Here is a 27,945-nt window from a genome sequence, read left to right as displayed (position 1 = left end):
TGCTTGTTAGGATGTACATTGATTGGATTCTACGTGAAAGTGAATCCTCCAGTAATGTAATCAGTATCATGTTCCCATGCATGAGAAACCTAAAAACCATGTCCATGTGTCATAGAAGTTATATTGCCAAAATAACTCAGACATGATTGATTGAGTCAAAGGGAAAGCTACATTTGGGTGGTGCAAGAATCTTAGCTGAAGGGGCTCAGAACAAGATTGAGTAAAATGGGAGTTCTGGTTTGTAGCGCTTCGGCGGCAGGCAGGAATCCGCGATTGTGCGCGGTTTCTGCCTGCGCTCGCCGCTGGAGTGCCCCGAGCCAGCCGGCTTTGGGGCTAAGCCACCCTGTAGAGGTGGTGAAGACAGGGGAGACCTGGCAGGGTTGAGGGGAATTGCACCTCTCCTCCTCAGCTGGCTAAACTCCCTTTTCCGAAGGCAGTAAGAGTGGCGGTCAGAAATGGCTGCCTCAAAGAAGCACTCAGCCGGAAAAGAAAATGCAGGAGGAAGTTAAGAAGTGAAAGTTTTGGCTGACCGGGATAAGAAGCAACAATCAAGGTTTCCTGGAATTTAAATTTTTTAAAAAGATACATCGTTCCCAAGGAAGATTTGGAAGCGGCGAATGAAAGTTAAAAGGGAAAGTTTTTTTTTTCCACTCTCCTTCATAACGTTGACAGCGAACAGAATTGAATGAGAAATCTGAAAAACCCGCTTTGGCATCAATAGGTAATTAAACTGGATAATTAAATGTCAAGGGGATAATAAGGATTTCTGAATACTGAAAAAAAACAAAACTTTTTTTTCTTGCTGTAAGTGTTTGTCTTTAAAAATCAATAAAATTTTCAAAAAAAAAATACTCAGTTAATAAGAGAAAAAGAATATACTAACAAACTCAAGGAGGAATTAAACTATTTTTTTTTTGAATAAATTTTATTGAATTTACAATTAAAAACATAACAACATTACATCTACAACGGGGGAGAAAAAGGAAAAAGAAAAAAGGGAAAAAAACGGAAAAAAAAACGCTCGGTCTTGCGAACCGAAAAAGGAGAAAAAGAGGTATAAAAGAAAGAAGAAAACAAAGAAACAGAAGAAAAAAGAAAATACATTAAAAACAGACAGATATCCTTTTTGACAGTCTGCAAGATCCAATTCTCCTACCTTACTTTAATTATACACATCTTATCACTATTTATGCTTAAATTACCCATTGTTCATTGAACAGTTTATCTCTGAGATAACCAATTATACCACGCATTCCAATTATCATAAAATGCTGAAGGCTCTTTATTTTTAAGTGCTATGGTTAAATTGTCCATTTCTGCACAGTCACATATTTTCTGGATGACCATTTGATCTGTAGGTATATAGGATGATTTCCAGCACTGGGCAAATGCTAATCTGGCCGCAGTTAGAATATGAATTGTTATATATTTCATCTTTTTAGGTAAATGTTTATCAGAGATCCCTAGTAGGAAGAACTCTGGTTTGTATTCGATTTGTTCTTTGGTTATTTCCTCCAACCATTTTCTAATTTTTTGCCAGTATTTCTGGGCTTCCTTACAGGACCACCACATATGAAAGTAGGTTCCTTCTATGTTTTTACATTTCCAACATTTTGGACTAGAGTTTGGGTTCATTTTCGCTAACCTCGAAGGGGGTAAGTGCCATCTATATAACATTTTATACATATTTTCTTTATACGCCGCGGATTTCGTAATCTTAATGTTTCTATTCCAGATCTTTTCCCATTCTGTTAATGTAATGCTTCTTCCAATATTCCTACTCCACATTATCATGTTCCCTTTCACTGTCTCTTGCTCTAAATCTACCTCCAATAAATATTTATAAAATTTGGAGATATTCTTTTTATTTGATCCTAATAAGATTTTATCTAAATATTGTAATTTGCTATAGATTCCAAACTCTTTGATATCTTGTTTGTATCTGCTATGGATTTGTATATATAACCACTGGTCAATTTTAAATCCCTGTTCCTGTAAGTCCTGTCGAGTTCTTAATTTTCCTAAAGGGTCTAATAAATCTTTATATTTAGTCATTTTTATTATATCCAAATTGTTGGGATGAACCATTGCCTCCATTGTTGAAAGCCAAATCGGAATTTTTAAATAATGTTTTTTGCATATTTTTTTCCAATTAGTTAATAGTGAATCTCTAATAAGATTGTGGTGGCAGGACAGGGAGAACGGAGGTGAAGAAGTCTGGTGCAGGCTTCGAACACCTTTTCTGGTGTCAGGAGCGATCCCCCAGGGATACACGAACCCCGGAGAGGTCCGTGTCAACGTGGAGATCCTCGAGCTGCAGAGGGGGGAAGGCAACCCCCCGACAGTGAAGAGGGAAGCTCCCGAGCCCGGCGCAAAAGAGTAAGCTGTCATTCTATGGCGGCTTCCAATCCGGTCTGCCACTTGAGTGAATAAGCAAAGCAGTGACAGCCTGCGAGATCGAGTAACACGAACAGAGAAACGGTTTATAACTTGGATTCTTTGAAGACTGAAGGGAGCAGAATGACAGAAGAATTATACCATAAATTCTTCTCTCCTGGTTGTAATTAGCACCTCTCGGAAGTCGGGCGGAGAGCGGCCAGAAAAGCAGTTGGGAAAATGGAAAGATTATAATGGAGAGCGGAAAAGTCTAAGCACAAAAGGAAAACACAGTTTGACCCTGTGAAGGGGAAGCTCTGGGAAAAGAGGGAGATTGCTAAAACCCGGAGATCGGAGGTCCGGAATTGATCTGAGCACAACATGACTATTATATCTACTTAATATTGTGGAGAAGACAAATTGAGCATTATATTGGACTTTGGAAGATTTGTATGTTGATTTAAAAGTTGGAAAGCAAAGAAAGAAGAAGCAGCAAGAGGAAGAAGGCAGAGGCGAACAGAAGGCTGGGAAAGATGGTTTTGGGACTGCAGATTAGTCAGCACATTACACCATTTGCTGATTGGAAGGCTGAAAAGAATCCTCTAGCTGGAAGATGGACCTTTAGCTCACCCAACTTGCTTTTTTTATTACGTGGTACTACTTAAGTTTACTAAGTTGGCACTATTTTCTCTTTAAGATGACTTCCTTGCTGTTTGTTTGTTGATTTTCTGAAGCTGTGGTAATCTCTCTTCTACCTTTTCTCTTATTGTCTTGCCCCTTGCCTCCCTATTGTATCTTCTAAATACCTTACATAATTCTACTTACTTGGGGGGGGGGGAAGAGGAGGATATACTATTATTATAGAGTTAAGAGATTACTGTTGTAAGTATTAATAGCAAAAAGGGATAAACTTTGTTGATATAATCTATTTATAAATCATTTAGACTACTTAAGACATTTAAGATTAATGTCTTAAAGTGTTAATTGATGTACTATTGCTGACCAATTCTCTTATTACATAGACTAGAATATTGTTGCAGATATCTATTTATGATATAGGGGAAAAGACTGTGGAGTGAGATATTAAATTGAAATACGTGAATAGACTTTCAGATACAGGACCCAAATACTGAATGGTGATTTGGGATAATATATCTAAAATTGTGCATCAACAAAAACAAATACTTAGAGAGATGACATCCACAACAACTATGGCCTTAAAAACAGGAAGGAAGGCTACCCCGACCCTATCGACTACGTTGACATCCACCCCACCAACAACTCAAAAAACTATCGAGGAGTCTTTAACAGGGGAAAAGCAGCCTAATGTCCCCAACATTAATATACAAACTTCCATATTATCCTTGCAGGAAGCTATATCTAAAATGCAAGAAATGATGATTAAAAATCACAAGGAAACTAGAGCAGATATAAGCAAATTGAAAGATGAGATGGGGAAACTGAAGGCTGAAATGAAAGCGGATTTATCGAAGGTGGAGGGTAAGATAGGGTCTCTACAGCAGGCCATGGAGAGAAACGAAGTGAAAATAAAAGATATAGAGAGTAGAACAATACGCATGGAGGCTAACTTTGAAAGGATGGATGAGGAATTTAAAAATGTACTTAGAGAAATGGAAGACTCTCTGGTCCACCTCAAGATGGACAAAGCAATGGCGTATTTAAGGTTCCAGAATGTGGCGGAAGCAAAAAATGAAGAATTGGAACATTTGATGGCAGAAATATTGGCTGAATGGTTAGGAAAGGAAAAAGATGATCTAATTAAAGAGTTTGATGAGGTATATAGGGTTAGCACAAGCTACGCCAGGCGTAACAACTGTCCAAGAGAAATTCATATCCGCTTCTCTAGGAGATGTCTGAGGGATTTAATTTTGAAAATGTCTAGGGAGGAAACAATATCATATAAAGGCAGAGAAATTAGGATTTTAAAACAAATTCCAAAGAAAGTGAGGATGATAAGACAAGATTATAAATTTTTAGCTAATGATTTAAATAAAAAAGGAATCCAATTTAAATGGTTAATCCCGGAAGGGATGTTAATTACGTGGAAAGAGAGGAAAATCAAAATAGAATCGATAGAACAGGCCCAAGATTTTCATCAACAGCTCACAGATACGAATGGTCAATCCACTAAAGAAGAACCTAAAAGGAGACCACAGGAGGACCGATATCATCACAGAACCCAAAAGGAACGACTTTCTCTAATTTCAGGAAGTGATAACCCACAACCTGGGAGAGAAGAGCAAATCCCACAACAACAACAACAAGAGAACCGAATCATTACTAGGCAAAAATCTAAGCAGACGTAGATAAATGGTGGAGGGGAAGAAGTTGCTCTCCATCAATATAAACGGATTAAATTCATTATCAAAAGAAAAAGGATATTTTCAAAACTTATTCAACATAACGCAGATATAATATGTCTTCAAGAAACACATATTTCAAAAAATGACGAAAGACATCTAATTTGTCCAAAATTAGGGAAACTTTTTACGGCACCAGCCGACAAACACAAGAAAAAAGGAATTGCAATTTACGTAAAACAAGATGTAAAGGCAGAATTAATCTGGTCGGATCCCGAAGGAAGAACTCTGGTTATACAAGTTTGGATAAACCACATCACATTTTTACTTGTAGCAAACTATGCCCCAAATGATGACCAGGGGAAATTTTTTAAACACCTTCACCAAAAAATAGTCGGCTTTGAAAAAAGAAACATTTGCTTGATTGGCGATTTTAACTCCATTGCAGATTACCAGAAAGACCATAGTAATATGGGAAAAAACAAGAAGGGGAAAAGGGAACTTTCCGCGGCATGTAAGGAAATGTTGAAAGAGTTAAATTTAAAAGATTTATGGAGGGAACGGAATCTTGAAGGAAAACAATTTACATACTATTCTAATCCACATAAGACTTGGACTAGAATAGATATGGCTTGGATGGATTTGGATCTGGCTAATGAAATAAAAGAAATTAAAATCCTACCGAATGAATGGGCTGACCATAACTCAATACAGCTAATTTGGAGAGATAGGAGACGAATAAAAAAAAAGATGGACACTAAACAACCAAATTGTAAATGAAGAAGAGTATATTAATAAGCTGAAAGAGGAGCTAAACTATTTTCTAAAAGATAATAATAATGAAACAACTTCAAAACAGAACATTTGGGATACTATGAAAGCAATTATAAGAGGCACAACAATTTCCTATAATGCTATGAGAAACAAGAGAATCTATGCCCGACAAAACGTATTACAACAACAAATCCAAGACTTAGAAATACAATTACAAAAAACCCCTAAGATCCAAGGACTACAAAACCAGTTAATATTAGCCAAACATAAGCTGAATTTAATTGAACAAGATAAAATAGAAGTTAGCTTGAGAAGGTCCAAACAAAATTACTTTGAACACGCCAATAAACCAGGAAGATGGCTATCTTATAAACTTAAAAAAGAAAAAGAAAAGAGACTGATACACCAATTAATAGACGAGAAAGGCATCCCACAACATGAGATTGAGAAGAAAAAAGATATTATATTAAACTATTTTCAAAGATTATATAAAAAAGAAGAAATCAATGAGGACAAAATAAGAACTTATCTGGAGAATACGAATGATAAAACAATAGGGGAAGGAAACAAAGAATTACTAAATAAGGATATTACATGGTCTGAGTTAAAATCCGCAATGGAAAATCAAAGTAATAATAAATCCCCAGGTCCAGATGGGATTCCAGTAGAATTGTATAAAGCCACAATAGATTTAGTAGGGCCTCTGATGCTGGAAGTGTTTAACGAAGTACTTTTGGCTGCCAAAATGCCAGACTCATGGAGGGGGGCGTTGATTGCGTTAATTCCGAAGGAGGATGTAGATGCCAGATATGTCAACAATTATAGACCAATCTCACTTTTAAACGCCGATTATAAATTATTTACTTCAATTATAGCGAATAGAGTAAAACAAGTTTTAAATTTATACATTCATGAAGACCAAAATGGTTTCCTTCCATTCCGCCAAATTAAAAACAATTTAAGAACCGTTATTGACGTCCTAGAATATTATGAAGCTCATCCAGAGAAACAATTTGCACTCATGTTTTTAGATGCTGAGAAAGCATTCGATAACTTACATTGGCACTTTTTAATACAAAAAATCTATAACATGAGTCTGGGCACTAAATTCGAGAACATTATCACAACAATTTACAATACCCAACAAGCTAATATACTAATTAATGGCGAACAAACAGGCCCATTAAGCATTGAAAAGGGCGTTAGACAGGGTTGCCCTCTCTCACCCCTCTTATTTATATTTGCTTTAGAATCACTGTTAACGCGGATAAGACAAAACTTTGAAATCCAAGGAGTTAGGGTCAAAGCAGAGGAATATAAACTACAGGCGTTTGCAGACGATATGGTTTTTTTTCCTAGAGGAACCCATGGAAAAAGGACATAACCTAATAAAAGAACTAGAACAATATGGCTCAGTAGCAGGATTAAAGATTAACAGAAATAAGACGAAATTACTGACTAAAAATCTAACAGAGAACCAGAGGAAAGAATTAGAAAAAACCATGGGGATACAGGCAACAAAAAAGGTCAAATATTTAGGCATATGGTTAACACCACATAGTGAATCGCTCAAAGAGAATAATTATGATAAACTGTTACAGCAAATTAAGAAAGATCTAGAATCTTGGAATAAGTTGCAGCTTTCTCTACTGGGCAGGATTGCCACGATCAAAATGAACATCTTACCAAAACTCCTTTACTTATTCCAGACAATCCCAATAAAATTACCAAAAAATTTTTTTGAAGATATAAATAAGGTAACTCTTAAATTTATTTGGCAAGGGAAAAAAGCTAGAATCAGTATTAAGGCCTTACAAGATGCAAAAAGTAGAGGTGGGCTAGCGCTCCCAAACTGGGAATTATATTATTGGGCAGCCAACTTATTATGGTTAAAAGACTGGGTCAATTTACTGAATAAAAGAACTTTAGTCTTGGAAGGGCACGACCTTCAGAGAGGATGGCACGCATTTCTATGGGATGTGGGGAAAACTAAACAGTCGTATTTTCATAGGAATTAAACTATTTTTTAAAGGAAAATAATAATGGAGCAACTATGAAACAAAACATTTGGGATACAATGAAGGCAGTAATAAGAGGTATAACAATCTCTTATAACGCCAAGAGGAACAAAGAAAAATATGCCCAGCAAAACAAATTACAACAACAAATTAAGGAATTAGAAACTCAATTACAGAGTACCCCAAAGGATTTAAGATTGCAAAATCAGATAACAACAACTAATCATAAATTGAATTTAATCGAACAAGAGAGAATGATTATAAATCTGAATACAACTAGACAAACTCATTTTGAGCATGCCAACAAGCCAGGGAGATGGGTATCATATCACCTTTAAAAAAGGAGAAAAAAAAGATTGATTTATCAGCTAATAGATGGAAAGGGCAAGGGATAGAACAGAAAAAAGAAATTGCCCATACATATTTTGAAGAGTTATATAAAAAGGAAGAAGTTAACGAAGATAGGATAAGAAACTATTTAGATGAAATGAAGGATAAAGCAATTGTGGAAGAAATGGAAAAATTATTAAACAAAGATATTACTTGGTTTGAATTGAAATCAGCAATAGAGAACCAGAAAAACAATAAATCCCCATGACCAGATGGGATTCCAGGGGAGCTGTACAAGGCAATAGCAGAACAAATAGGACCTCTTATGGTGGAAGTTTTTAATGACGTTTTATTGGCAGCCAGGATGCCGGACTCATGGAGGGGGGCATTGATTTTGCTGATTCCAAAGGAGGATTTGGACCCCTGATATATACATAATTATAGGCCGATTTCACTGTTAAATACTGACTACAAAATATTCACTTCTTTTATAGCAAGTAGACTAAAAAGAATTTTAAATGAGCATATACATGAAGACTAAAATGGATTTCTCCCGACCAGACAAATCAGGAATAATTTAAGAATAGTATTAGATGTTTTAGAATTTTGCGAAGCCCACCCCAAAAAACAAATAGCACTTACGTTTTTAGATGCAGAGAAGGCCTTTGATAACTTAAATTGGCAATTTTTAATCCAAAAAAATTATAATATGAATTTAGGCACCAAATTTGAAAATATTATAACCATTTATGATACACAACTGGCGAATATTATAATAAACGGGGAATATAACCGCCCAATAAAAATAGAAAAAGGAGTCAGACAGGGCTGCCCACTCTCACCCCTGCTCTTCATATTATCACTAGAAGCATTATTAACGCGAATTAGACAGAACCCAGACATAAAAGGATTAAAGATTACGAAGGAAGAATATAAATTGCAAGCGTTTGCAGATGATATGATTTTTTTCATTGAAGAACCAATAGAAAGAGGACAAAAATTGATGAATGAATTAGTACAATTTGGAGCAGAAGCAGGATTAAACTTAATAGGAAGAAAATGAAATCAATGACTAAAAATTTAACAGGAAAACAAATTAGAATTAGAAGTTATGGGACTACAAGTGATAAAGAAAGTTAAATTTTTAGTCATATGGTTGACAGCACATTGTAAGACACTAAAGGAAAACTATTATGACAAATTAATGCAACAGGTAAAGAAGGATTTAGAAACATGGGGCAAACTGCAACTTTCAGTATTAGGCAGGATTGCTGCTATTAAAATGAATATTCTTGCAAAATTCCTCTGTATATTTCAGACGATTCCAATTAAAGTACACAAAAAAATTTTTTGAAGAACTTAACAAAATAACTGCAAAATTCATCTGGCAAGGGAAAAAACCTAGAATAAACTTAAAAGCAATGCAGGATATGAAGAGCAGGGGAGGGCTGACATTCCCAAATTGGGAGTTGTATTATAGTGCAGCCTCTTTAGTATGGTTGAAGGAATGGGTGAATTTAACCAATAAGAGAATATTACTCTTAGAAGGCCATGACTTACAGAGAGGGTGGCATGCTTTTTTATGGGATATTGGGAAAACTAGACAGAAATATTTTCATAGACACCTAATCAGAGATTCATTATTGACTAATTGGAAGAAAGTACGGAAAAAACACTACTTAAAGATACCAATCTGGATCTCAACAATGGAGGTGCTGACTGACCCAAATAATCTGGATATTACTAAAATGATTAAATATAAGGACCTATTGGATACTCAAGGAAATCTGAAATCGTGCCAAGTTTTTCAAGATCAGGGATTAAAAATTGATCGGTGGGCATATCTTCAAATTCAAAGCATATACAAAGAGGACAAGAAAGAATTTGGAATTAATAATAAACTCCAGCAATTAGATAAAATTTTATTAAGATCAGGCAAAAAAAATAACAAAATTTTATAATTATTTATTAGAGGTAGAATTAGAGGAAGAAATTGTTAAAGGGAACATGATAGCCTGGAGTAGGAATATAGGACGTAGTATCACCTTAACAGAATGGGAAAAGGTCTGGGATAGAAATAACAAAATCACAAAATCGGTAGCATACAAAGAAAGTGTCTATAAAATGTTTTACAGGTGGCACCTTCCTCCTTCGAGATTAACAAAGATGCACCCCAATATGAGTCCGAACTGCTGAAAATGCAAAAAAAAGAGGGAACTTTCTTCCATATGTAGTGGTCTTGTACATAAGCTCAAAACTATTGGCAGAAAATTAGAAATTGGCTGGAGGAATTTACAAGAGAACAGATCAAATTTAAACCGGAGTCCTTTCTATTAGGGATCTTTGATAAAGAACTACCAAAAAAAGTGAAATATATAATAATACATATTTTGACAGTGGCCAGATTGACTTTTGCACAATTTTGGAAACAGCCTCGTGTTCCATCAGAGGAGATGATTATTCAAAAAATTTCAAGTTGTTCAGAAATGGCCAAATTAACTTTGGCATTAAAAGATAAAGACACTTCAATATATTATGACAGCTGGAACTGCTGGTACAAATGGATAGACCAAAGATAGATTTCACACTAAAAGGCAAAAGATGATATGATAGAATCGTAGTAGTGATATACAGATGTATGTAAGGATTAATTGTGTATATGGCATAAAATAAGGATAAAAAGGAGGTCTCACAAACTGTTGAAGATGAAAATGTTTTTAATTGTTTTCTATCTTTTTCTTTCTATTGTTTTTTTTTTGTTTTCTTTTTCTCTCTTGCATTTATGTATGTGTTGTTGGTCTATTTTAATTCTAAAATCAATAAAGTGTATTCAAAAGAAAAAGAAATAAAAGAAAGAAATAGAAAGAAACAAAGGAATAGAAGCTTATAGGTGTCAGGCACAAGACACCAGGAGCCAGGCTAGAGTTCATAAGCACTGCGAGTTTATTTCCATGCAACCTAGAGAATCTGAACTCCTAATAATCTGCGAATTAGCCCCAGATAAGAGTCAAGGGGGTCTGAAGTTAGGTTAGGACTCCAGGTTAATGATGCATTTGACCCCCACCCTTGGACTCACCTAGTCCTCTCCTACATCATGTAGGACATAACCTCTGATTTGCTGAAAGATTTTCTAGTATTTAAAAGCGCACTTTATTTCTTTAATATCTGAGGTGGGCATCTGTATAAATTTGATTCATAAATAAAATGTAATAAATTATAAAATCACAAAACTAATATTTACCTTCAAAAATACAAACTCAGTAGTATTACATTTATTTAGTTGTTATTATTCGTTTATAATTTTTTTCTGTCAAAGTGTTGGCAGTATAGTTTAGCTGTTAACAGTTGGACTGTAGGGAATTATGTCCTGATATGTTCTTCCCTCTCATCTAATCTGGAAAAGATTAGTAGAAGTTATACCAACAGTAAAAGTTTAGCTTCCCATAAAGCTATTAAAACATATTTTTTTATTTTTTATCAAATTATAGGCTGCCAATCTTACTACCCAAAACTCATGTCAGGCATTTCTGATGATTAGTTCTTTGCAATGTTGTACCTATTGAAAGGCATTAGTTATTGGAATCATTGATACACAATATTTTAATCAATTAAAAATGTCTACTCAAAAGATTGTTTTAAAATACTACATATTGAAATATTGTGTTGCAAGATGTTTGAATGTGCATTAGTCAACCATATCTACAATTCAACTTCAAATTCCTGTTTAGAATGACTGCATTTCACATACACACACACACACACACACACAGAGGAAATTAAGTCTTCCATATCCTCAAAGATAAATTGGAGTGGATTGGGCTGAAAATTTCAAGTTACTTGCCAAGAAATAAAGAATATTCATTTGGTAATAAATGAATATCTATCTTTGGCAAAAGAGTTTACAACAATTTCTTTGGCCAGGAGTATTCTGTGGTATTCTTTCCTATTGAGAATTAAAAACAAGATGTCAAGATGGTCACATAAAAATCGTTAAATTGATTCTAAAGCAAAATCAAACAATACTAATAGGCATTTTTTTTTCAAATTAACTATCATGTATACAATCTTATTTTTTATTGCATTTTACCTTTATACCAACAGACTATTTATTAGGAAAAAGAAGAAGCAATTTAACGTCCCCAGCTTTAAACATTCTCAAAGAATGTATGCAATTTTATCTATAGCCTACCGAAACGGGGCAAATTAATAATATTAATAGCATGTCCCTCCTTCAGATTTGAAAATGCACAGTAAGATAGACTATCTACAGCTCAAATCTTGCAGAAGTTGTAACTATCAATGAAAGTTAACATAATAAGGGTTAACAGAGAGGCAGTTTCTGTAAAGTACCTTTGTTGGAAGTCTGTGTTTCAGTAGAGAATGTTTCGCAGAGACATTGGGTTTACAGAAACTGATTATTACCTAGTGTAAAGATTCAATGGAAAATTAATTATATTTTCAGACAAATACAAATAAAATAAAAAAAGACCTCTTTATATAGTTTTGAAACTGAACCCAGGATCATTTTTCTGAAAACTGTTTCTGTCTACAAAAGTGCATTTTAATCTAAGATGATTAAAATAAAATACCTCTGTTGATGGAGCAGGATGGAATTTTATTTGATTCCTTATTCATTCTTCATTTCTCTCCTGAAGCTCTGCTTTGGAGACTTGACGGATCCTACAGAACAGTGGAGGAAGTACTATTAGGGACAAAATAATTAAAATACAGGCAGAAAATGATTTTTTTTTCCTTCGTTTTCACAGAGAAGAGCATTCCATTCTGCTCATACCATGCTGCCATTAAGCATTCTAACCTCCAACCCGGCACTTGGAAATTAGAAGGGATTAGTTTGTATAAGAAATAATAATAAAGATAAAACTGTATATACAGTCCACTAAGCTCCTTATTTAAAAACGATAAAACTATATACAGTCCACTAAGCTCCTTATTTAAAAATAAACATTAAAAGTAAATGATTATTTAAAAAGTAAATATTCTGAAGTAGTTTGCATTAGCTTGAAAAAATTGAAATCAAAAAGGGATCTTTTCAACACAAACAATAACTCAAAATGGCACGTTACAGATATAAAGATTAGCTCCAATTTTAACTTTATAGAAATAATTCTATATTTACTTATCTTGGGGTAAATCTTATTTTGCATATTTGGGGTTCTGCATAGAAATGTACTATGCTGGGGAATTGTATGAAGAAAAATTTGAAAAAAATGTTGGAAGATGGAAAATATATGATTATTGGATACAATGCGGTAGTACAATTTAGAAAAGAATAGATATATTTTACTGATAAAAATCCATCCCTCTTATGGCTTGGTTTGGTTTAGTTTAGTTTAGCTTAGCTTGGCTTAGCTTAGCTTAGTTTAGTTTAGTTTAGTTTAGTTTAGTTTAGTTTAGTTTAGTTTATTTGGAGGTCAGCCAATATGATTTCATTTTACAAAGTGGGAAACAAATATTTTCTCCCTAGATCAGGAGTGTCAAACCTTGGCAATTTTAAAACCTGTGGACTTCAACTCCCAGAATTCCCCAGCCAAGTTTTTTTAGAGTCCACAGGTCTTAATGTTACCAAGGTTGGATACCCTTGCCTTGGAGCTTAAAGACATCTTTGTTAGAATTACTGCCAACAAAGTCACTTGCATCAGGTGAAGTAAAAAAAAAATGTTTTATTTTTCATCCATAATTCTCACAAAGGTTTTGCTATGCTACATGTTTCAGAAAATAAGACATTCCATTCCAACCAAGTGTGATGTGTTTCAGGAAACAGCATATTACATTCAGCAGCAGACAGTGTGACAAGCGCAGTACAGAAAGCAAGCCAGGCTTTGAATGAGCGCGGTGAAAGATTAAGTCGAACTGAAGAAAAGACAGAGGACATGAAAAACAGTGCTCAGCAGTTTGCAGAAACTGCACACAAGGTATTACTTTATGTTTTTATTATATATACTTTTTCTGTTGTATAAACACTCATGAAAACAAATAACATTTAACTTAAAACGATACTATCAGTATAGATCAGGTTGCAAGGAGATACTTAATATGGATATGAAATATTTTCAAATATTGTCGTTATTTTTTCTTATAATTTCGGAGAGTGCCAAGCAGATGTATAAAAGAGCCATAACAGGTTCAAAGTCCAATTATTAGCTAAATTAGCACTGAAGGAAACATAATATTGTATTAGATATTGCTCCCTTAGTATTAAGATCAGCTGACAAGGCCCCACATCAAATCAAATTGCTTTTCTTTTTCAAAGTAAATTTTTATTAATCATATTTCCACCATTTTCATTCATTACAGCATTCCGGTATCGGTATTCACTCAAATTGACATAGTTTCTAATTATATAGATTACTATTTTATGTATTTTATAGTTATTTCTACATTTAACTTGTAACTGTATTTACAGGTGTGTGTGTGTGTGTGTGTGTGTGTGTGTGTGTGTGTGTGTTTTCATAGATTTTCACGGGTGTAGGTATGCAGGTTTTGGCATGTTCGGGTCTTTTCCCATGTAAGATTGAGAGTGTGTGTGTGTGTGTGTGTGTGTGTTTTCTTAAGTTTTCGTGGGTACTTACATGTATGGTATTCAGCTTTGTTCGGGTAATTTCCCACGTCATTATAGTGGAAGACACTTCCTCACTAGTCCAACACATGAAAGCAACAGGTCATAGCATCGACTTCAATGGCACCAAAACCCTAGCCACTATAGAAAACCCCAGCCACAGAATTATCAGAGAAGCCATAGAGATTGAAACAAGACCTGAAAGCATGAATAGAAGAGAGGATTCCACCAGACTGTCAATTATTTGGAAGCCTGCACTCACAAACAAAAAAATCTTCACACCACAAGCCAGGCAAATACCTGGGCACAAACAGATCCCCCCTGATACCTCCAGCTCAAACACACCCCAACCAGGCACCCAGATGAAACCCAGCTTCCTAATAAATGATAGCTGTCCATTTACTCAGAGCCAAGCTGCACTAAAAGCCTCCAATACAGGAACACAATGTTGCCAGCCAATCAAGACAAAAAAAGCCACAAAACAGAGAGAAGATACTAGAAACACCAATCAAGCAGAACACAGAAAACTCCAAGACCAATAAACACAGACCAAGACTCCCAACCAATCAGGATGAAGAAAAAACATTCTGGCACAGCAGTAGGCTAGCCCCAAATTTAAAACTGAAACGGCTGTGAAAGTCTGACTCACAGACGAACACAATACAGAAGCCTGATGATGGCAGATGAGATTCTGCCGAAACGTTGCTACAACTTTAAAAGCACAACTACAATGACGTGGGAAAATACCCGAACAAAGCTGAATGCCGTGTGTGTGTGTGTGTGTGTGTGTGTGTGTGTGTGTGTATGTGTGTGTGTATAAATAAAAATATAAATAAAAATATAAAACATATATGTGTGTGTGTATATACACACACACATACATACACACACACACACACACAATTTCCCCATTTTGCTGTAGCTCCTACGTACTCTTCATGTAACAACTTTTCTAACCACTTATACCATATATTTGAGATCTTATAGTATTCTATAATTCAAGAACATTCAAGAACCTTTTTTATTATCATTACATCAGAAGGACTGTTGTCTTTTTTTCAATTTTGAGCAAAAGTAATTCTGGCCGCTGATATTATATGAAGTATAATGCATTGAAGTTTTTTGCAGGTATTTTGTCTTAAAATGCCAATAAAAATAGTTCTGGTTTCATCTCAATTTTTTATAACAAATCAAATTGCTTTTAAGAATTTCCACCTTGACACAAAATACAATTGAGCCTATGGATTCATTGAATCTATTCTTACATGTAGTTGTCATCTGAAAATGGATGGGCTCTTGGATTTAAAGTTGTCCTATTTCAAATGAGAATTTAACCTGAAAGCCATTGGGTAGCAGCTGACTGCTCTAAGGAAAACTGATTGCTGTTGAACATACTTTCTTTTAAGAAAACTTATCCATTCTTGTTTATATGTCATTTAAGCAGCCACTCATATAATCCTGGGATTCCTCAGAGAACACTTTAAAAGTCACTGCTTCATAATGAATAATAAGAGTCCTAAGGAATGGGGCAATAGCAAGAACAGTTTGTAGATTTTATGAAATATTGAGAACATTTTTATGGAGTAACTTAAATTATGGATATGTCTGGATTTAAGGTGCTGTTTTATAGCATTTTTCTTCATTTAACTTATTGTTATATTGTTTTCTATGCTGCATTCAAGTAGAATATTATAAGCTACAACCCAGGAACTCCACTGATCAAAGAAAATGTCTTTTATTATGATTCTAGATTGCCCCTTCTTTTAGGATATCCTTGGCACCGGAGGTTGCCATTAGAAGATAATTATTTTGGATTACGAACAGTTAAAATAGCATCTTCCTACTGTTTTCATGATCTAATGCTGATAGGGCATTAGAATTATTTAAAGCAATTCTTGCATCTTATATTATTAATAAAGAATGTATCTAACACTGCTGACAAATATCAAGCATTTCATTTCACTGCATTTTATTTTCATAGAATCATAAAGTTGGAAGATATCTCAATGAAAATCTATTTCAACCCCATGCGTAGTATAGGATCGAGTAAAGCATCTCTCACAATTGACTATTTCCATAGGTTTGAAAATCTGTAGCAATAAAGACCTTACCGTCATACACAGTTGGCAGGACAATTCTGATGGCTAGCTTGAATCTATTCTCATACTTCTAACTCATTGGTTAACTTTTAACTCCTGACATCTGAGTCAATACAGAAAAAGTCCACTGCCTCTGTGTGATGATTCTTCAGATATTTGAAACTATTGTTATATCTCTCCCCAGTCATCATTTCTGTAGGTTAAACCTATATATTGTAGATGCTTTGACTGTTCTTCGTAGGACTTGGTTTATGATTCACATTAGCTGTCTTCTGAACTTGTTGCAACTGATCACTGTCCTTTTTGAACCATGGTTGCAGTTAGACACAATGGATCAACTACATATGGTGGAAAGGTTTCTATTGCTAGATATTTTCACATGGGGTCATACCATGATAAAGCAAAATGGAACAATTACTTCTCATGATCTCAGTGTCCTTGTTAATAGCATTTTTAGTAGCTGCATAATATTACCAACTTATATTTGATTTGCAACCACCCCAAACACCCAGAGTCCTTTGACATGTATTACTATCAAGCCAGATTTTCCCCATTCTATATTTATGCCTTACATTTTTTCACTCTGATATATAACATTGCATTTCTACCTTTAAGAATATAAGCAGTGCCCTCTGCTGGATTGGATCCCTGGCCAATTTAGTTCAGCTGTTTGTGTTCACAGTAGCCAGCTACCTGCACCAAACTACCCAACAGTCTCCTCACAGAGGCCATCACACTTCCATCAGGGCTAATAACATTGATTTCCATGAATAGATCCAACTCATTTTTGAAGCCAGCCAATCTGGTAGTGAGTGTGCATCTTATAGTACTAATTTCCAAAGTTGAATTATATGTTGTGTAAATTCCATGCTAATTCATTCCAACCCACTGTTCAAACCTGTGTAGATTGGTTTGTATTTTTACTTTGTGTAGTAAAGTAATAACTATCTCTTCCAGCATTGTGCCATTGGCATTGTCCATTTATCTTCATCATTAATTATAATATTACAGTACAGAACCTAGGTCAGGGAGGTGTGGTACTCTGATAATTCCATCCAAGCTGAAGTGAAGGCATTAACAAGCACATTGGGGGTAGTCCATTCAGCTAACTCTGAGTCAAATGACACAAGTATCATCTAACCCATATTTTACAGTTTTACTAAGAAGGGTATCGGTAAGGTGCTCTGTTGGAGGCTTTGCTGAGATCCAGATACACTATCTCCAGGGTAATTTCATGATCTACTAAGCCAGCAACAAAGAAGGAGGTAAGGTTAATCTGGTGCAATTTCTTTGCAACAAACCTTTTCTTTCTCTTGCTTGATAACTTGTTCAAAGATCTTATGTAGTCTTCAAATCTGTAGTTTCTTATTTTCCCCTTTCCCTTTTTAAAAATAAGAATATTTGCTCTCTTCCAGTCTTCTAGGAACTCTCAAAGGCATCAAGAGTCACTCTGCTCTGCTAATTCCTTTAGTGGATATTTCTAACATATCCTCAGAACTCAATTTTTCCTTTCCTTGATCTTGCATATAAAATTGTTTCTTAGAACAGACATTATTGAAGAGCGTACTGGCCTTATGAAACTTCATAACTTTGGATAGTATTAATTAAAATTTCCTGTCCTCAGTGATGGGAATATCTCTCTCGACACCCGAAGTGGTAAAAGAGGAAGTAAAGAATAAAAGAGATCCTCAATAAATAAGTGCTGTGCTTTTCTTGAATCTTTAATTTTTACAGCCAAGTCTGAATCTTAAACATTGATGATGAGATGACAGCTCCTCAAGCAATATGGCATGTGTTTAGATGGTTAGAGATAGAATTGGCATTCACTGGCAAATGTCAACATTTTATTAATAGAGTTAACATTATGAAAAAGTAGCCAATTTTCAAAGTGTGTCATTTGATATTCTTCAAGCATCTAAAATTACTGGTTATTTGCATCACAAAATACAGTAAATAAACTGAATCTTACTGAAGTGCAAGATCATGGGTCTGTTTTCCCTTTATGGCCCTGTATGTCCTTATACTTTATATTTCATTGCCTGTGTGTCAAGGGCCGGGGAAATCAGGAAATACAGTCAGTTCAAATGAATACAAAGGTTTATTGCAAACTTAAGTTCTCTACAAGAATCTGAACTACTAACAGGCAAATTAAATTGGCAATAGATAAAGAGTCTATGGAACTCAAAGTGGGCTCTCTTGTGGGTGCGAAGAGACGCAAGATGATCCATTTGATCCCTTCCTCAAGCTCAGTCTAGTCATCTGCTATAATCTGTATGATAAGGCCACCCTTTCAGAGAAGAAAAGACTTATCTCTGACTATCTTCTCTAGTTTATTTGTTTAATGATGAGTTTCATTAGTTTTGTTCTTCCCATTCTTTCTTCCCATTTCTTCTTGAGCACTTAGAGTAGAACCCAACTATATCTTTCCGTTAGCAGAAGCAATTTCAGTTACCAGAATGGGACATTATTTTGCCCTTTCTTCTTCCTTTTTTGAAATTAATGTCATAAAAGTGGAAAGCTGTCTGGAGAGTTCTGAATTCATCTGAGAGATATAAAGAAAAAAACCTATTGAATTAATGGAAATGTGATGTACAGTGTAACACAGATTCAAAGTGTAACCCAATCCATTTTGTTGTTTCCAACCAATAATCATGTTTGACATATCTTAGCTTTTCCCCATATTGTTGGTTTCTTCACTAGGCAATTGTTCTTGCATACATTCTTTGATAGTTTTGCTCAGATGTATCAAAATACACGTCAGTACTATTCCCTGGATGCTCCCAGAGTTATATTAATTGCAATGCAAATCATATTTAAGTAACTCCAAATATCATAGTTTGAATAACCATAATTAAAACAGGAGTAGAAAAAGCTTGGGAGGCTGTAGATAGTAAAGAATAGTTGTGGTTGTTCAGTAGCTAAGTTGTATATCTGACTCTTCATGACCCCATAAACCATAAAGCACCAGGCTCCTCTGTCCTCCATTGTCTCCCAAAGTTTTCCCTGATTCATAGTTCATTGGGTTGATGACATTATCTAACCACCTTATCCTCTGTCATCTCCTTCTCTTTTGTCTTCTGTTCTTCTCAACATCAGTGAGTCTTGTCTTGTCATTTGATGGCCAAATTATTTGAACTTCAGATCTGTCCTTCCAAAGAACAGTCAGGGTTGGTTTCTTTTAGGATTGACTGATATATTTCCTTTCAATCCAAGGAACTCTTAAGAGTTTTCTCCAGCACCATAATTCAAAAGCTTCAATTTCTTCATGGCTTAACCTTCAATATGATCCAACTCTCACAGCCATACATTACTACCAGGAAAGCCTTAGCCTTGACTATAGGGACTTTCATCAGCAAGGTGATGTCTCTGCTTTTTAGTAATCTGTCTAGGATTGCTTTTTTCCCAGAGAGCAAGCATCTTTTAATTTCATCACCGTGTGATGATAATACTGATATAAAATATGTATATTGGCAACTGAAATACATCATTACAAAGCAAGCTTGCTGTTTCCAAATAAACACCTATTTGCTTCTTATAATTATATTTCTATAATTTAGCTATGGATATGTATTGAAGAAAAACATTCAAGAACTCCAAATACTTTAGAACATTTTTGAAATGCAGATTGAGACACATGACACAATTGATAATTAAAATAACAGAGTTACATTTTTCCTAGTTCGTTTTATAATCATAGAATATAAAAAAGAAGAAAAATCCATTTTAGACCAACTTGATGTCTAACTTCCAGGCTTCTGGCACGAAAACTAGAGCAGAAACGTGAACAGGATTCAAGCTGTGCCTGTATCTTATACTGCCTTAGAGAATTCTATAGACAAAATTAATAATCTTCAAATACAAATGTCAAGCTGCAACTAGGATTTCCCCCAAATTTATGGTAAGGATCCCCAAAATTTATGTAGGTAATACTATAACTGACCTAGCTATGCTTGAACACAAGCCTTTTTCCTATTTGTGTGCTTTTCGGTGTCTGTCTGTCTGTCTGTTGTCTGTGCGTGCCTAGCAAAGAGTTCTTGAAATTGAAATGTTTGCATATTATGACATTGACATTACTTGGCTTAATGAACATTTCCAAGAATTATTTTATTTTATTTTTGAGTTTTTCTATACCTAACAACCTGAATGATATTTTAAAAATATCTATATTTTAAAAATATAGAAAAGAAAAAATGTATTCCAATGCTTCATTATATTCTACCTCCTACCTGCTTCTGATGAAAAAAAACCCTAATTATTCCAGCTCTTGCTTATTTTTAAACACTTTAAAATGACTTCAGAATCACTGTTGCAGAAGTCAATTATTTACACAAATTATTGGCTTGTATGTGGTATGAAATATTTATCTGTAAAGTGCCTGAAAGTAAACCCATACTGGAAAAAGACACTGGAAATTGTATGTTATGTTTTTAAAGAATGTAAGTAATTGTTTTAATACTATGTCTATTAAAAAAGCCTTGCTTCAAAAGAAATGGCAACATGCTATGAGACATCCTTGACTCCTAATCACGCTCTCTCAATGCTGTAATGAGATCTTAGATTGCTTTATAGTAGGTGGCTGCATGTCAAGTTAATTTTGCAGTTAAGCAGGGGAGATGCAGTGAGAGATATTTCCTGGCACCTCTCAAGAATAAGCTGTGCTGTGTGGATCTAAAATAGCCAGACAATCCCTTGACAATATAACTGAGGCTGATAATTGAAAGATGCAGCTGTTTACTTGCCATCTACTCTGGTTTTTCAAATATTTTCCAAGTAGAAGAAAAGAAAAACATTGTGGTAGATGGAAATGGCTCTTCTTTAGCCTGCAAATGACCCAGTTTCATTCTCAAAACACCTGAAATTGGAGCCAACAGGACAAAAAAAGGATTGACTTCACCTACTGCAAGTAAATGCAAGGATTGATTTCTGATAGTTTCAGGAATTGATACAAGGATTCTGCTTTTTAAAACACATATCAGGCAACACAGCTAATGCTGAATTAGATGGAAACATGTATTACACACAGCCTTTGGTAATTATAAGAAGGATCCCTTCATCTTTTAGTGTTGCTTTGAAAAGACTCCAGGCCTATTCTCAAGGCCAAATATTAAAATATGTGAACACTAATATTTCCCTCACTACTGCTTTCAACACTGGCAACTTTGCTAAGAATTTGTCCATGTTTTAGATTCTCTGGGGTAACTGCATACATAACATTCTGCAAAGGATAGTTTGGAAAAATGTGATTATGACAAAATGGTTTTTTAATCTTTCCTTGACCCAAAGGATTGAATCAGAATAACAATAACAGAGCTGGAAAGGGACCTTGGAGGTCTTCTAGTCCAACCCCTGCTCAGACAGGAGACCTATACCATTTCAGACAAATTCCTGTCCAAACTCTTCTTAAAAACTTCCAGTGTTGGAGCACCCAGAACTTCTGAAGGCGAGCCATTCCTCTGGTTAATTTCTAACAGTTCTAACTGTCAGGAAAATTCTCCTTAGTTCTACGTTGGTTCTCTCCTTGATTAGCTTCTATCCATTGCTTTTTGCTGTGCTTTCAGATGCTTTGGAGAATAGGTTGGCCCCCTCTCCTTTATAGCAGACTCTTAGTGGAACATTGATATCACGTCACCCCCTAATTCTTCCTTTCATTAAACTAGACATACTTAATTCTTGCAAGCGTTCTTCTTTATTTCTTATATTAATCAATCTGATACCTGAAGCATCCTGACCTTGAAACTATGGTTTGTACTAAGTTTGCACCGTAGAGTCAGATGTAGTTTGCATTAGCTCTGTGCTTGTACAGGAGAGAAGAAAATGTACGCTTTCTTGCTTCAGTATAGTGTTTCTTTAAATTAGAATTGGATGTAAAATATTTAGAAGCCAATGTTTTTTTAAACAGCACTTGAGATTGGTATAATTCAGTATTGTTTAGCACTAATAATGTATCTTTCTTTGTTTATCCTAATTAATTTTCAGCTTATTTGAACTGCCATTCAAACAGAGTAAAGGTAGTCCTCAACTTATGACCACAATTGAGTCCAAAACTTACGTTGCTAATTGAAACATTTGTTAAGTGAATTTTGCTCCATTTTATGACCTGTCTTGCCAAAGTTGTTAAGTAAATCACTGCAGATGTTACTTTGTTAAGTGAATCTGGTTTCCCCATTGATTTTGCTCATCAGAAGGTTAGAAAAGGTGATCACATGGCCCAGGGACACCGTAAGCATCATAAATATGAGTCAGCTGCCAAGCATCTAAATTTTGATCACGTAACCATGGAGATGCTGCAAAGGTGGTAAGTGTGAAAAATGGTCATAAGTCACTTTTTTCAATTGTTGTAACCTTAGGGCACTAAATGAACTGTTGTAAGTCGAGGACTACCTGTAAACCAAATTAGATGCCTTACTTTTATTTCAGTAACATCAGCTCTTAATATCCCACAAGAGAAAGTTTAATTTTCATTGCAGTTCTGCAGACACGGTTCTATTTTGCTTTCTATTTTCAGTATTTTCAAATCCTAAGAATCAGAGCTGTGGCTAGAATTGCAAATAAGTATCTTAATACGTTCTCTTCTTTTTCCTCTCTGCAGCTTGCCATGAAACACAAGTGTTGAAAACGATTGCCTGGAGATCTTTCTAAATGGAACTGCAAAAATAGGATTGTCCGTTTTTAGTGAAAATGCAAGTCTGTGTCTCTTTTTTTCCAACGATTGGTAATCAGTTCCAATTATCATGTAGGAAATTAGTATTCCTACTTTTTCTATTGCTATGCCATTCAATGTCTGTCTTTTTTTAATATTTAAAATGAGATGGTGTTAATATGTAAATTGGACCAAAGGATATATTGAACTGCACTGATCTGCAAGAATCTATTGTTCCCATTATTGTGTAAGGATACAGTATTTTAGCTGCAAGAAAGGTGATCAAGTCACAGTGAAATCCAGTAATTGTTATAAAGTTGTTTCTTAGAGCAAATTTTGAAGTAAACATGTTCATAACTTATATTATGAAGTGTTCACAACTTCTATCACAGGGCAACAAAAATAAGTTGCTATGAAAAACAGCTTGACTTCTCAGTTCTACCATTTTTAGCCAACTTATTTTGCACGTGTCATCACTAGCATGGAGAATTTAAATTTGAATTGTCCATCATGTTGTCAACACTGTTTTTTAAAAAAATCTTTTTCTTATGGTCTGAGTTTATTTTAATGTTACCAAAACACATTAAAAATGTTAAGGAAAGGCTGATTAAATTGATAAATATGTCAATATTTTTTCTGGAATCTAACTCTTACCTTTATAAATGGAAAAACTGTCCCTCTAAATAACGATTATACTGAATCTGTTTCAAGAAAAAATATATGCACAAGCACTATTGTAAGTTTTTGGAATTCTTCTATTGATAAAATAAGACTTGCTAGAGTTTTCCTTTATACTGTAATCTGGACCTGTGAAGATCAAAATTCAGTCTAATCTTTGCAATCATTATATTTGCAGTCACTGGATCATAATTATACATTTATTATAATTAACATTATTTACAATCAAATATACATTTTCACTTTTCAAGTTATAAAACACAAATGTTTTCCCATTTGCCAAAATATCCCTAAAAACAGATTTTTACATGCAATGAAGCCTTCTGGATTATTCCTGGTTTTCATTTTTCCAATGCTAATCTAGAGACCTGACATTGAACATTGAGTCTAGATCAGGGGTGTCAAGCTCGATTTCATTGAGGGCCACATCAGGGTTGTGTTTGACCTCAGGGGGCTGGGGTGGGCCTGGCCAGCATGACATCACTTGTGTCAGGGGCGCCTGTGACGGCCCGAGCACTCTGCCAGCAAAAATTGGCTCCTGAGCTCCATTTTCAGCTGCAATGGCCTTCTACAACCCTCTGCCAGAAAAAAAAAGAGCTTGGGGGCCCCACACACAGCCCTCGTGGACTCCATTTTCACTTGCAGAGGCACCACAGGCCAGTCCTTTGCTATTTTCAGGGCAGCCCTGTGGACCAGTTCTAAGCACCCTGCGGGCCTGATCCAGCCCCCGGGCCTTGAATTTGACCCCCCCCCCCCGGTCTAGATGGTTATGTCAGATTTTCCAGCACCCAGTAATTGGAGTGGTAATGTAGAACCATTAATTTCCAACATCTTGGGAGGAGATGAGCTGATTAGGAAGCTTTTTTTTCCTGTTAGCACTGAATTTATGTCAGACCTAAAAAAGATGAATGCACAAACAATGCTTAAACAGCCCCATAATGAATCTATAAAATTCTGGATAGAATCATGCACTTGCATAGGCTGTTACATTCCGAGAAAACTTTGAAAAGCTTGAAATTTTCAGTGTTTGAAATTCAAATGTCTAGGTCCAAACAAGCACACCATCTTATACCTATAGGGTCTAATATTTTTTTCATGAGTGACAATTAGAACAACAATATAAGCTAATCTGGGGATACTTTGAATAGAGTGGTAATTCTTGTGGGAAGGCACTTTTATATTCTCTCATGTTTGTATAATTATGAACCAAGCGAAAAAAGCAGTTTTAGTATAGCTAAAGAACTAAATTGTTATGGAGAGAAGGCATCCAGTTAATTGCATATTGTATGGTATCATAACATAAACATTTTATAGGCTATATTTATCTTTGTGGGTAATTTACTGACTGATCAGCCCAGGTTTGACAACTGCATGGACTTCCACCAATATGGTCTCTATAGTATTTTGTGGGCTATATTCGATTATAAGTTTACATAGAAGTTGTTTTTATTTCCTTTGTTAAATCATATTCAATGTATTGTCATTATTTATTTTGCACATTTAAAAAAAATTCATCTCAGTGAATTTTTGTCAATGCAGGGATTTTTTTTTCACATGCCAAAAAAAATAAAACCCTCAAGTCATTTCATCAACTTGATAATTCAGAAACTAAAACCTAATTTCTGTTTCTGCTATTAAGTAAATTTAAGTTATGTGATGTTTTCTTAGGATAATTAGAAACAAGTTTACTTATTCTGAAAATAAATGTGATTGTATTAAAAGATGTCCTCCTGGAAAATTGATGTAGTAGTCAATTATAGTGTTAGATATTTGTGTACATAAATTATACAGTAATTCAGATTAATATTTCATATTAAAATGTATTTGTAAAAAGTAGCAAGATCAATAGTTTCATTATCACCTTTTTAAAGTTCTGCAAAGAATAAAAATCACAAGTTATTAGACCTAAGATACATGACCTAAGCAACATGTTGTACATTAATGTGAAAATATTTAGCAGAATTGGCTCTAAATGAGTGAACCTAAAACACCTTTTATTTTAGAATGCCAAAATTGTCAATATTTTTTGTTGTCCTGAAGCCATTTAATTTTTATGCCACTCTAAAATAAAATTAAGGTACTTTGCTCCATTGCTATATTTCATAGACAGTATTTTTGTCACTTAAAGTTTTAGCCATTACCGGTAATTAAAATATACTTTTGTATCAGTGATAGACAACCTTAAGGCAGTATATAATTCCCATCCTATTTTTGCAGCCACCTAGAAGGCCCCCTACCTTTGAAATTCACTTTTGATAATCTACCAAGTTAAGTTTTAAAATAGACGTATTAATGCTTTGGGAGGCTCTTGTACCACTTCTGCAATGCTCCCTTTCCAGGACTACCATCCTCCCCATTTGAAAAAGGGCTGAACATTTCTTACAGACTCTGCTGTTGTCCCCGCACTACTATCACATTCCCTGTGACCCTCAGATGCCAGGAAACAGATACAGCTCTTAGTGAAAGGGGAGAAAAATACTCCTTCTCTGTATTATATGAAGAGATAGGATGGATGTACGTTATAGCTACACATGTTGAATCCACATGCATTCATTTTTTTTGGCTTGCATTATTTTGGGAAAAGGCAGCTTTAGTGAGTTTTATATAAAAGTATATCTTGAATGCATACATTAGCTATCATTACTGCTAGGTCTTATTGCCATAATTTACCTTAAGATGGCCATTGCAACAATTGATCTTATTGGTTTCAAGTAGCTTCCAACTCACCCCAATGCACAAAACTACATGAAGTGTGTGGCTGATTCAGCTTTTTCTTTGCCTTAGATCCAGTAGGGCCAAGATTTCTTTCTGAGTGTGATCCTGTGTTACATTTCTGATTTAAAGTGGACATGGACCATTTACCTAGACCTCTAAATAATCTATATGGACCATGTGCAAAAGTGACCCTCTTCTGCTTTTCATGACTTACACTCTGTGCATAGGCTACAATGTCACCATGATTTTCTTTTACCTGCATAGTATATAGAAGGCAACTTATACGAGGAGGGCCTCATATAATGCAAACTGAGGCATAGCTGAACCTTAGCAAACATATCACATGTGCAAATTGCCAATGTGTTTTTATGTTGTGCACATGTATATATATTTGCATACCATGTAGCTTTTCTCAGTTTCATCTGTCCTATTTACAGATGTTGCCTCTTGTGGAACCTTAGCTTTAATCCTTCCTTTCTTCCTTCCTTCCTTCCTTCCTTCCTTCCTTCCGGCAGAAGTGCCTAATAAAATATTAACATATTAAAGGCCCATAAGGAATCAGCCATTCAAACTGAAGATTTCATGGCTCAACTTATTGTATATATGCCTTAACAAAATGATTTACACAATACTGGCCATGGGTTTTAATCATTACTTCAGAAAGATGACTGACTATTAAGAATGTAATTATATTCTGTGGCCTGATAATGTGTGCAGTTTCTTGTAGAACAACTTCGTTGTTCAGCATTGTCATATCTTGCTTTGCTTTGTTCAGGATTATTTTGTTTTTCTTGTATTGTATTGTAAATATTCAATTTGCTAAAAGTATATTTAGCCATATGCTACAGGCACATTATTAAGTTGTTTCAGCCATTTACTCTCTCAAAAGTTAAAAACACTGTAGCTATAATTGTTCCCAGGACCTACATCACATTGCTGAATGTTGAGAATGCAAGTTAGCCTCTATCTGGACTCATGGATTGAGATGCTGGTTGTATACAATTTATATTTTGGCAACATTAGAATTTATTATATGCAATATTTTGGTTTTCATTGTACTGTATGTAATTCATATCAAATTGTACAGTTACAATTCAGTTTTCATAATAAATATTTTACCAAGTATGTGAATTTTCAATTTTACTTATAAATGTGTGATTAAATTTATTTAAATTGTGAACTGGATTATTTGGGGAAATGGTAATTATAAATTACCGTTTATACAATGCATTGCAATCATCCACAAAACAACTTTCTAGGCTGAAGGTCACACATGGCTTTTGAATGTCATGATAAGAGACACATTCCTAAGGATATCGGTAGTCTCAGTAGGATGAAAACTAGAAACTAGTAGAATAAAATTATAAAATATAATTTATGTAAGTTCTCCACTATGTTCAGTTCCATTAACAATTTT

At 34.8% G+C, this 27,945-nt stretch overlaps 1 protein-coding gene across 2 annotated transcripts in view; it reads left to right on the top strand.

Moving 5' to 3' along the window:
- STXBP6 (syntaxin binding protein 6) overlaps positions 1-27,653 on the top strand; it is a 106,637-nt gene extending 78,984 nt beyond the window's left edge. Inside the window, exons 5-6 of one of the 2 annotated variants that reach the window (XM_026705067.2) lie at positions 13,595-13,752; positions 23,085-27,653. In XM_026705067.2, coding sequence (XP_026560852.1) covers positions 13,595-13,752; positions 23,085-23,108 — 182 coding nt within the window. In that variant the 3' untranslated portion in view covers positions 23,109-27,653. The remainder of the gene's footprint in view (positions 1-13,594; positions 13,753-23,084) is intronic. The other variant, XM_087921848.1, reaches the window with a different exon arrangement.
- The last annotated feature ends 292 nt before the right edge of the window (positions 27,654-27,945 follow it).

The sequence above is a fragment of the Pseudonaja textilis genome, chromosome 1, assembly GCF_049901715.1.
Source record: "Pseudonaja textilis isolate UNSWEBS1 chromosome 1, rPseTex1.2, whole genome shotgun sequence".
In the NCBI taxonomy this organism is placed as follows: Eukaryota; Metazoa; Chordata; class Lepidosauria; order Squamata; family Elapidae; genus Pseudonaja; species Pseudonaja textilis.
Note: the sequence above shows the minus strand (reverse complement) of the source record. Positions and strands in the feature narration are given on the sequence as shown.